The sequence below is a fragment of the Bison bison genome, unplaced genomic scaffold (assembly GCF_000754665.1).
Source record: "Bison bison bison isolate TAMUID 2011002044 unplaced genomic scaffold, Bison_UMD1.0 scf7180017864487, whole genome shotgun sequence".
Taxonomy (NCBI): domain Eukaryota; kingdom Metazoa; phylum Chordata; class Mammalia; order Artiodactyla; family Bovidae; genus Bison; species Bison bison.
The window spans coordinates 7,809,774-7,819,949 of record NW_011495047.1 but is presented as its reverse complement, the minus strand read 5'-3'; the positions used below and the strand labels follow the sequence as shown (position 1 = coordinate 7,819,949).

Here is a 10,176-nt window from a genome sequence, read left to right as displayed (position 1 = left end):
CAGCTTAGGACGCGCGGGACCAGTCTCCGCTCGGAGGCCGCATCTGCTCTCTCCCTTCCTCCAGCCCCGCTCCCCCTACCGCCTCGTAGGGAGAGCCCGAGGCGGGCAGGCCGGCGGGCCGGCAGGCTGGCAGCGGGCGGCGGGCTGCAGCTTCGGCTGAAGCTGCTGAGCCGGAGCGGGCGGCTGGTTCCCATGGCAACGGTCGCGTCACCACCGCTCGCCCCGCCCCCTGCCCGGCCTAGGCCACGCGGGCCCGCGAGGTTTGCGCACACCCGGCGTTCAGGTGGGGACGCCCGTCCCCTGGGTGTGGGGCCAGACGACAGGTGGAGAGTAGGTAGCTGGGTGGAAACCTGGGTCGGGCAGGGGATGGGGAGAGGAGAATAGAGGCACGTCACGTGGAGATGGCGTTTGGACTATTAGTGTACTGGGTCCTTTTGCTCATTTTTCCGTCGTGCCTTCGCCGGGATCCAAGGCACGCCTCTCTCCCCGCCGCCTACCGGCTCCGCCATCCAGTTTCGAGGTCCCTAGGGCCCTTTAATCTGCGCCTCGCCCCGCCCGCGCGACGAGAGGCGCCGCGTGCGTGGGGATTCCAGCCGCGTGCCCCTTGCCATGATGGCTGCGGCGCAGCTGCGGCCCCCGGGGTCCCGTCCTGGCTGAGACGGCCTGAGTTGACAGGCCCAGTGGAACCCTCAAAGGGTCCTTGGAGCAGGTGAGCCGCAGGTAGATGCAAGGTGCTGGTGCGGCTTCTTTCCCAGGTGATCAGGGCGCTGCTGGTGCTGACATTCTCAGTACCCGTGGAGACTGGAGTGGCCAAAATGAAAGGGGTGCCAGGATGGCCGCCTGGAATGGCTTTGTGGCCGTGGAGGGTGGCTGGAGCTTTCAGTAAGGGCACACTGCTTAACACAGGCAGTGCACTTACAACTTGGTCCACTGGTAACAGTGTATCCCGTATGGTCACATAGGGCAAACCCTAGGCATGTTTCTTAGTTCCCTTATTAGAAAGGAGAAATGCTGACCCAGATTTACTAGGGTAATGAATTTTTAAAAAATGAATCATACACGATGCACGATACTGGATGCTTGGGGCTAGGGCACTGGGATGACCCAGAGGGATGGTATGGGGAGGGAGGAGGGTTCAGGATGGGGAACACATGTATACCTGTGGCAGATTCATTTTGATATTTGGCAAAACTAATACAATTATGTAAAGTTAAAAAAAAAATCAGCAAAAAAAAAAAGAATCATACAAAGTAGTGAAGGGAGGCCAATGATCCTGTTCCTTCCATTAACCACCCTAAGTAACTCCTGAGGTGGAACAGATGAAACAGCTAGTGGGGGTGGATGTGCTGTGTTTGGGGTGGTTGTTGCTTTTAAGAGGAAAGACTACGAGAACTGAAGAAAGCTTTATTGCTCTGGCCCCATATAACCAGGGCAAAGCCAACTCTGACTTCCGATGTGAGCTCCCACAGGAAGATTATCCTTACACAATGACCCAGGTGCCAAAGGACCTTGTCATGACATGGGGATGCATCTGGAAATTTGTGTCCAATTGTCACTGCTCCACAAGCATCCCAAGAGTAACACGGAGCCCAGAGTCAAGTTGGGTGCACTGTTCCATCAGATTCATGGTTCTTGAGCTAAGGCCTCCGTGATGCTGCATGGATTCTCATTCCCTCTGCCTCAGGGACAGGCAGTCTTCAATGTGGTCGATGCAGTCTGGACTGTCCCACTTGATTAATATTTTCGGCTACGCCATGTGGCCTGTGGGATCTTAGTTCCCTGACCAGGGACTGAACCCATGCCCCCTGCAGTGGAAGTGCAGAGTCTTAACCACTGGTCTGCCAGGGGAAGTCCCTGGGCTGTCTGACTTTCATTCTGCTGCAGAGGCTATACTTAAGGGAGGAACATGTGACATGACCACCACTGACAGAACAGGGAAGTGCACAGGAAGGAGGGTGGCAGGGAGGACCACTGGAAGGGGTAGCTGCAGGCCCAGACTTCAATCAATATTTTAATTACCAAGTCTATATTTAGCAAGACAACTTGGGAGAGAGAAAGAGGAAGGAAGGGGTAGGTGGTGAGAGGGCCTCTGAGGAGCTGACCCACTTTCTGCACTGGCTGCAGAGCCCTGCAGTCCTGGCCAGGAGTTCCTGGCCTTGTGCCCCCAGAAGCCCGACAGGCATCGAGGAGATACTTAAGTGGCTACAGCTCTGTGGCAGCTGCAGACCCCATCAAAGAGACACACGTCATCAGTACTGTCCTTTAATCTTCCTCCGCTTCACCGCTGGGGGAAAGGGGCCGGCCGGGGATTTCAGGTGGGGTCAGTGTGACTGCAGGGTCACGGCGACAGCCCTGGCTGTGGCGTTGAGCACGGTGGTGGGAAGCCTGGCAGCAGGGAGTGCGGCAGGGATGTCTCTGGGGACCCTCTGTATGGGAGGGATGTTGGGGCCCTCCAGCGTGTCCAGGATCCCTGAAAGGAGGAGGATGCAAAGTGAGTGAGGGTTGGCAGGGTCCTGCCCTAGGCAGCTATCCTTCCCCTCCCTGCAGCCAGGCCCTCCTGTCACTCACCCTCTACCACCTTGTGGTAGGCAAAATGCAGATAGAGTAGGAAGAGCATGTGCAGGGTAGCCAGGGTGCCACAGAGGAGCAGCCGTTGTGTGGGGCCCACGGTCCGTGACACCAACACTGCCACCTTGGGCAACAGGAATAGAGCTCAGAGGCCTGCTCCAAGCAAGTGATGTGAGGAAGCCACTCTTACCCAGAGCAGAAACTTTGTGGGATTGGACTTGAGCTCTGAGCTGTTTTCCCAACTCCCTGGTAGGGCAGCCCACCCCTAGAAACCTCCTTCCCAGCTTACCATGCGCAGGGTGGACAACCCACCCACCAGCAGCCAGAAGAGGTAGAAGAGGGCATGGAGGTGGATGTTATAGGTGATGAACAGGACAATGCAGTGTCCGAAGAGGCCGTAGCCCTAGGAAGGAGGATGGTGGAGAGGAAAGTCGCTCAGACTGAGCTGGCCTCGTGGGGACCTTGAAAAATAAATGGTCCACTGGCCAACTCACCCCATTCCAGACCCTGGGGCCCTAGGACAGCTGCAGACCAGAGCCTGGTTACTCTTTTAGATCACACTTGCCCACCACTGTGCTAGACTCCTTACCAGCAGTGCCAGCATCTGGAGCATGGTGATCTGCGCATTGCACAGGTAGGCGAGGAAGTAAATGAAGGACGAGACGCCTAGCCAGTAGCCGAAGCAGGTGCCAATGGCTGTGCCCATCAGGGTGCCCTCCCGCTGTGGGGTGAAGGCTCTAATTAGTTCTGTGAGGCCTCTGGTCTCAGTCTCGCCCAGGGCCTCCTCCCTCAGGGCCTGCTTCTATCCACCATGTCTCTGTGGGCAGCTTTCAACTCATTTCAGTCACCCCCCACAAAGTCCTCTGTCCTGCTTACGATAATGGTGTCAGATGTCTTCATCCCGTGGAGGAGGATGGCCACCAGCGTGAAGACAAGCATGAGAGGTCCGTAGAGCTCACCTGCGATTTTCTGTCAATATACCAACTCATTCAGGCTGGGGGGTACAATGGCTCTTCTGTTGATGTCTTCCCGGGCTTTGCCTGGTGGCCCCACCCTCTGCCCCAGTTCCTCCCCCGGCTCTTTCAGACATGCTACACCCCCCTACTCACCTGGGGGAAGCTGACCATCTTGATAGGGATCATGGATTCCAGGAGCCTGGGAGGGGAGAGGAAAGAGGAGAGCAGATGAGAGCAGAGGCAGCACTAGGCCATGAGGTTCTGGAAAGCCTGATTCTTACTCATCTCGCTACCTGAAGAGAACACGCTGGATGGTAAGGAAGAAGAGGGTAGTAAAGACAGATGAACGAGGAAATCACTACCCTGCCCTGAAAATGCTTCCAGGAAGAACAGCCCTGACACTGTGCCGACTGATGCAGCAGCAACATGGAGAATCCTTAGGGCCCCCTGGGCCTTTGGGAGGGCTTGACCATTTACCTATGTGACCTGTTCCCCTTTAAAAGACATGCAAACCTCAGCAGAGATGTAAAGATAAACCCCTGGGAAATGTTTAGAAGGAAAGTTGTCACTTGTGAGAACTAGGGTGCCCCCTGCCTCTTCCTACTTATCATCCCTCCAGATACCACTGAGCATTTTCTTGAGAAATATATTTGAAGTGGTATTAAAATTCCAGGCAAGACAAACAGAAGTACCAAAACCTTCCCCACTTCTTAAGTGACTCACTAGTAGTACCTTAGATCTTGACTGGATTTTACTTGTGAGGAAGCTGCCCTGTCCAACCCTCCAGCCAACCCTGGGTCAGGGGTCCCTCCTGGGTGTGTCCCTTCATGGCAAATGAGTGCTTGAGGGCTGCCCTTGAGTTACGCATCCCATCTTGTGTCTAAGGCTCCCAGACACAACTACTACAGCGCCTGATGCACAGCCAAAGCTTAGTAAATACTTGCTAAGTGGTAGTGGGTATTTGATAAGCACTAGTTGAATTAAAGGATGAACAAAGAACCAAGCCAAGATTAAATCCAGTTCTTGAAGTCATTCAACAACTATGTACTGATATTCAGATTCAGAGGCTGCTCTGGTCCTGAGAATTAAAAAGTAAACAAAACAGAGCCTGCTTCTGAGGAAGTCTTTGGAAAGAGAGACCCAGGAATAGGGAAGTATAGCACTGCTGAAATGTTACCTGTTGGCAGTGCAGAGCCCTACTGGAGCACCAGGACAGGACACACTGGGAATGGGGAGCAAAGGAAGTGACATTTGAGCCAAGCTTTGAGGGAAGAGGAATAGTTTATTAGATGGAGAAGAGGAGGAAGGCAGTGTGTTGTCACCACGCCCTGTTCTATGACAAGAGGTATGGTGTGGCTGGGTCATGACGAGGGGAGTCTAAGGGTTTGATGTCCGGTTGTAGTTTGGATGTTAGGAGGGCAGTTTCTGTCAGGAGGAGGAGCCTCACCTGCTTCGCACCTGGGCCGGCTCCACATCAAAGTAGGGTCTCAGGATGTCGATGTTGGCATACAAGCTGAAGGCTCTGGAAGCTTGTCTCTTCCCTGCCTGCCACATCTATAGCAAGGAAGATGGGTGGAGTGGAAGGGTTCTGTCAAACTCTTGGCTCTATGCTCTGTTACTTATTTTTTATCTGATTTCAACATGGTTTGAACTGGACAACCTGGGGTGAACTTTGCCAACTCTAGAACCAGAGGTCTCCTGGGTATACTTTTCCACCTGTCAGGGAGCCAATTGTGCTTACCTGATCAGCCACCTGCCGGCTCAGCTGTCCCTTAAAGCCCTTCATCCCCAGGAACTCCCCATCCTCTTCTTCAGCGGCAGCTGCATCAGCATCCACTTCTTCCTCACGCAGGCGCTGATGCAGCTCACCCATATCCTCGAAGCTGGAGCCCGAGGTATCATCCATATTCTCCATGTCAATCACTGCTGAGCCCCCACCCTGTGAAGACAACAGATCCTAGAGTGCAGGACCTTTCTGCTTCATCCAGTTAAGTCCTCTGTTCACCACAAGGTTTGGGGCTAGGGGACAGGACTTGAAATCACCACAGATGATGCCACTCTCCTCCCCTCATTTGGTCTCAGAACCCCTGCTTGTTTGGTTCTCTGTTCTAGTCTGGGGAACCTAGTCCCTGTCTTTTATACACGGCTTTTTCCTACCTTCCGTACCAAGGCCCCAAAAGGCTGCAAAGTGCCCATTTCCTTCACCTCTCCCAACCCCAAATCAAGGCTATGCGCACAAAGTGTGGTTTTGGCTAGTGAATCCCATCCACCCCCAAGTCCACTCCCGCCTCCCGCCATGCCTGACTCCGACTGAGTTTCTTTAACTTGTAGAAAGCAAGAGCAATTGGGCCCAGATACCTAAGGCCCCTGGCTGGAGTACCAGTCTGGACCTTTAAGATCAGCCAGCACTAGTCCCACTGCCTTTCTTGTGCACGAAGACTCAAAAAAGAGAAAAAGTGTTGCAAATGGACCAGACTTCCAGGCTCTGAGGGAGAGTCCCCACATGACTTCAGGACGGCTGCCGGCCCTGGGGCTGCGGGCAGCCGGAGCCGTGGGGCCATTACCTGGATGTTTTCTTCGAACCCTCCCCATTCCGGACCGGCCCCGTTTCGGGCGCCGCCAGTCGGCGCGGCTGGAGTTGCCATGTCCCTCGAGGGCTCCCGTCGCTGAAGCCCGCGCTTGTCCCGCGCGCGGAGGAGGAGTGGGAGAGACGTGGGCCTGAGAAAGGGACAGGTCTAGGGACAAGAAAGAAAGGTACGATGGGTCGGAACGCAAAAAAAGAGAAACCCGGATGTTTGGCTCAAACTGACTTCCGGTAGCTGGGGACGTGGACGGAGGCGAGGCACAGTCTCGCGATATTTAAGATTCTAGGAGGTGGTGCGTTGCTACAGAAACAGAGGCGGACGACTAGTGCGCACGCATCAGTTAGGTACTCTGGTCGCGTGGAGGAGTTGAAGATGGCGGCGGCCCAGGCTGTGGAGGAAATGAGGACCCGCGTGGTTCTAGGGGAGTTCGGGGTTCGCAATGTAAGTCTTGTGGCCTTCAGCTCGGGAGCAGAGTGAATCAGGGATGAGTTGGGGTCAGGGTGGGGACGGGCTTGGCCTCGCTGCCCCTTCGCGGACATTCTCGTCTCTCTTTGCTCTAGGTTCATACCACTGACTTTCCCGGTAACTATTCAGGCTACGATGATGCCTGGGACCAGGACCGCTTTGAGAAGGTAGGTGGAGCTGGAACTGTGGGATCGGACTTTGTGATATGAGCAACCTGTACCTTAGAAGCTGTTCTTGTAATTTCCAAGGCGCAGCAGCAAAGGGCAGCTTGCAGCAAGCTGCAGAGAGCGGTAGCTGGAAGCAGGGTCTTAGTTTTCCCCACCGGTAGTCCTAACCACGACCACAGGAGCCAGCAGTTAGGGCTAGAGTCTCTAGTACCTTGTCTGCCTAGTCAAGAACGAATTCAGGCGAGAAGGTAGAAGGTACAGAGTAAAGTACGAAGTTTATTGAAAAGAAAAGTACATGTAGAAAGGCACACGGGCAGGATCCTCCCATGGGGTACACACTCATCTCTCAGCCAAGATGAATCTGGAAGTGAAGGCTTCCGGAAAGAGCAAGACTCATTATGGCCTGAATTATCCTCTGACTTTTGACCTCAAGTAGCTTTTCTGCACCTGTGATGTATCTTCCTTATCCTAAAAAGAGGGAAGCGGAGATCCCTTAATCCTTACTCAGACGAGGGATTTTGCATTGCTTTGTTCTTGCTATAATTATTTCTTCAAGATGTTTACAAGAGACAAAGACTGTTTATTCTGTTTCTGTTGTTTCTTCTGTTTCTGGAGGGCAAACAGGAGGCTGAGAGTAAATTCCTCAATGGGAGTCCGTCTGTCTCCTACCATACTTGTGATGTGGGACAGGCTAAATTAAAGGTCCAGGTTCTTATTCTACTTGTCCAAAGGAATTTGGACAGGGAGTACAAAAAAAAGTCACACAGAGAAACTGAGGTGTAGAGAGAACAAAGAAGCAGTTTATAAGGAGAAGGGAAAGTAGGCACTCACAGAAGAATACGGGTGTCCACACGAGTGAGGAGCCCACCCGAGGGTCTTTCTAGCCCCCCTCCTTTAATTCCTTGAATGGGTGCAGGTTTCTTTGTTGTTGTTCAGTTGTGTCTGACTCTTTGTGACCCCAGGGACTGCAGCACGCCAAGCTTCCCTGTCGTTCTGTATCTCCTGGAGTTTGCTCAAACTCATGTCCATTGAGTCAGTGATACCATCCAACCATCCTGTCCTCTGTCGCCCCCTTCTCCTCTTGCCCTCAGTCTTTCCCAGCATCACTCGTTTGCAATGAGTCAGCTCTTGGCATTACGTGGCCAAAGTATTGGAGCTTCAGCTTCAGCCTCAGTCCTTCAGTGAATATTCAGGGTTGATTTCTTTTAGGATTGACTGGTTTGATAGTTTGATCTCCTTGTTGTCTAAGGGACTCTCAAGAGTCTTCTCCAGAACCACAATTCGAAGGTATCAATTCTTTGGCACTCAACCATCTCTCACATCCATGCATGACTACTGGAAAAACCATAGCTGTGACTATATGGACCTTTGTCAGCAAAGTGATGTCTCTGCTTTTTAATGTGCTGTCTAGCTTTGTCATAGCTTTTCTTCCAAGGAGCAAGTGTCTTTCAAGGCTGTAGTCACTGTCCACAGTGACTTTGGAGCCCAAGAAAATGAAGTCTGTCACTGTCCATTTTTTCCCCATTTGTTTGTTATGAAATGATAGGATCAGATGCCATGATCTTAGTTTTTTGAATGTTGAGTTTTAAGCCCGCTTTTTCACTCTCCTCTTTCACCTTCATCAAGAGGCTCTTTAGTTCCTCTTCAGTTTCTGCCGTCAGGATGGTGTCACCTATATAACTGAGGTTATTGATATTTCTCCTGGCAATCTTGACTGCAGCTTGTGCTTCAGCCAGTACTCTGCATGTAAGTTATATAAGTTAAATAAGCAGGGTGACAATACACAGCCTTGATGTACTCCTTCCCCAATTTTGAACCAGTCCATTGTTCCATCTCCAATTCTAACTGTTGCTTCCTGATCTGCATACAGGTTTTTCAGGAGGCAGGTAATGTGGTCTGGTATTCTCATCTCTCTAATTTTCCACAGTTGTGATCCACACAGTCAAAGGCTTTAGTCATTGAAGCAGAAGTAAATGTTTTTCTGGACTTCTCTTGCTTTTTCTATGATCCAGAGGATGTTGGCAATTTGATCTCTTGTTCCTCTACCTTTTTTAAATCCAGCTTGAACATCTGGAAGTTCTTGGTTCACTACTGTTGAAGCCTAGCTTGGGGAATTTTGAGCATAGTCTTGCTGGCATGTGAAACGAGCTCAGTTGTGCAGTAGTTTGGACATTCTTTGGCATTCCTCTTCTTTGGGATTGGAATGAAAACTGACCTTTTCAAGTCTTGTGGTCACTGCTTAGTTTTCCAAATTTGCTGGCATATTGAGTGCTGCACTTTAACAGCATCATCTTTTAGGACTTTAAATAGTTCAACTGGAGTTCCATCACCTCCACTAACCTTGTTCATAGTAATGCTTCCTAAGGCCCACTTGACTTCTTTGATTAGGGACAGTCTATTTATTATTGGGAGGATGGGTGGTTTCTTGATTGCACTTTATAACAGCTTCTCTTGTGTGTCTGTCTCCTAAAGCCACCACACTAAGAGCCTTTTTTCCCCTTAATTTTCCCTTAGAGTGAAGCACCAGGTGTGGAAGGTTGTACAGAAGCCTGTGCCTCTTTATTGCGCATGCTTGGCCAAGCTCTGTTGGGTTTCTAGTCAGGGTTTACTATACAGGTGTCACAAAGTTTAATCAAGGCTTAATTCCTATTCCTGATGCCATTCCTCCATGCTTCATCATCTCATTCAGTGCAAAACAAGGAGAGGTGGCTTTGCCTTTTGCCCAATGTCTGTGTATGATGAGGCCAACATAAACAAATGACTCCAGTGTAATGCAGCAAAGGCAGCTGGAAGCAAGAAAGGATGATGGGGGTGGGTGGAGGTCCAGATTTTTTTGGGGGGGGTATCCCACACAGACACTTAATCCAGAATGGGAATGGGGAGCGGAGGTATGGAAGATTTCCTGAAGGAGATGACATCTAAGTTCAGCCTTGAACAAGGAGCAGAGGCTGAGGAGTGTCCAAGCAGCTCAGTGGTAGGCAAGATTGAAGTGTATTTTAGGCACCAGAGGTGATAGGGAGCTCTGGAAGAGTTCTTAAGCAAGTAGGATCATATCTGCAAGTTTAGAGATAGAGGATTTGAGGCTTGTCCTGTGGGGTGTGCACAATTTGTGACAGTTGCATAGGGAAGTTGAGGCTGAAGGCAGAAATGAAGATTGTGATGATGAAATAGAGCACAGGGGAGATGCAAGGTAAATTTGGTGATTGCTTGGATATGGGCTGTTAGTGGGGGAGTGTAAAATTACTGCTCTGATGCGTGGTGGTCATTTAGCGATGAGAAATCAGTCTAGGGAAGGGGAATGTTGAGGCATACAGTTTCCTGTGAGTGAAGTCCAGCAAACTGATTATATATATATATAAAGAGTTGTTCATACAGACAATTGCTGAAACCATGAGCAGGGTTGTCACCCTGCTGCTGCTGCTAAGTCACTTCTCA

At 51.2% G+C, this 10,176-nt stretch overlaps 2 protein-coding genes across 3 annotated transcripts in view; one reads left to right on the top strand and one right to left on the bottom strand.

Annotated features, from left to right (window-relative positions):
• Positions 1 to 1,998: 1,998 nt before the first annotated feature.
• YIPF3 (Yip1 domain family, member 3) lies at positions 1,999 to 6,333 on the bottom strand. Its single transcript, XM_010863122.1, has 9 exons — positions 6,089 to 6,333; positions 5,266 to 5,463; positions 4,972 to 5,078; positions 3,678 to 3,723; positions 3,445 to 3,537; positions 3,158 to 3,289; positions 2,858 to 2,971; positions 2,569 to 2,692; positions 1,999 to 2,470 (listed from the first exon to the last, which is right to left on the bottom strand). The coding sequence occupies exons 1-9, from the start codon at positions 6,167 to 6,169 to the stop codon at positions 2,322 to 2,324; spliced, it is 1,044 nt and encodes a 347-aa protein (XP_010861424.1). The 5' UTR covers positions 6,170 to 6,333; the 3' UTR covers positions 1,999 to 2,321.
• An 84-nt stretch (positions 6,334 to 6,417) lies between these two features.
• Positions 6,418 to 10,176, top strand: part of POLR1C (polymerase (RNA) I polypeptide C, 30kDa) — a 7,571-nt gene continuing 3,812 nt past the window's right edge. For both annotated transcript variants that reach the window (XM_010863124.1, XM_010863123.1), the window contains exons 1-2: positions 6,418 to 6,550; positions 6,670 to 6,741. In XM_010863124.1, the coding sequence (XP_010861426.1) occupies positions 6,482 to 6,550; positions 6,670 to 6,741 (141 nt within the window). In that variant the 5' untranslated portion in view covers positions 6,418 to 6,481. The remainder of the gene's footprint in view (positions 6,551 to 6,669; positions 6,742 to 10,176) is intronic.

What these genes read in the sequence shown, in the direction of transcription:
- YIPF3 (XM_010863122.1), bottom strand. Translation starts at nt 6,169, where the DNA reads ATGGCAACTCCAGCCGCGCCGACTGGCGGCGCCCGAAACGGGGCCGGT. An exon ending in GGTTCGAAGAAAACATCCAG is followed by an intron (nt 5,464 to 6,088) that starts GTAATGGCCCCA and finishes TTGTCTTCACAG; the next exon opens with GGTGGGGGCTCAGCAGTGAT. An exon ending in CTACCACAAGGTGGTAGAGG is followed by an intron (nt 2,471 to 2,568) that starts GTGAGTGACAGG and finishes TCCTCCTTTCAG; the next exon opens with GGATCCTGGACACGCTGGAG.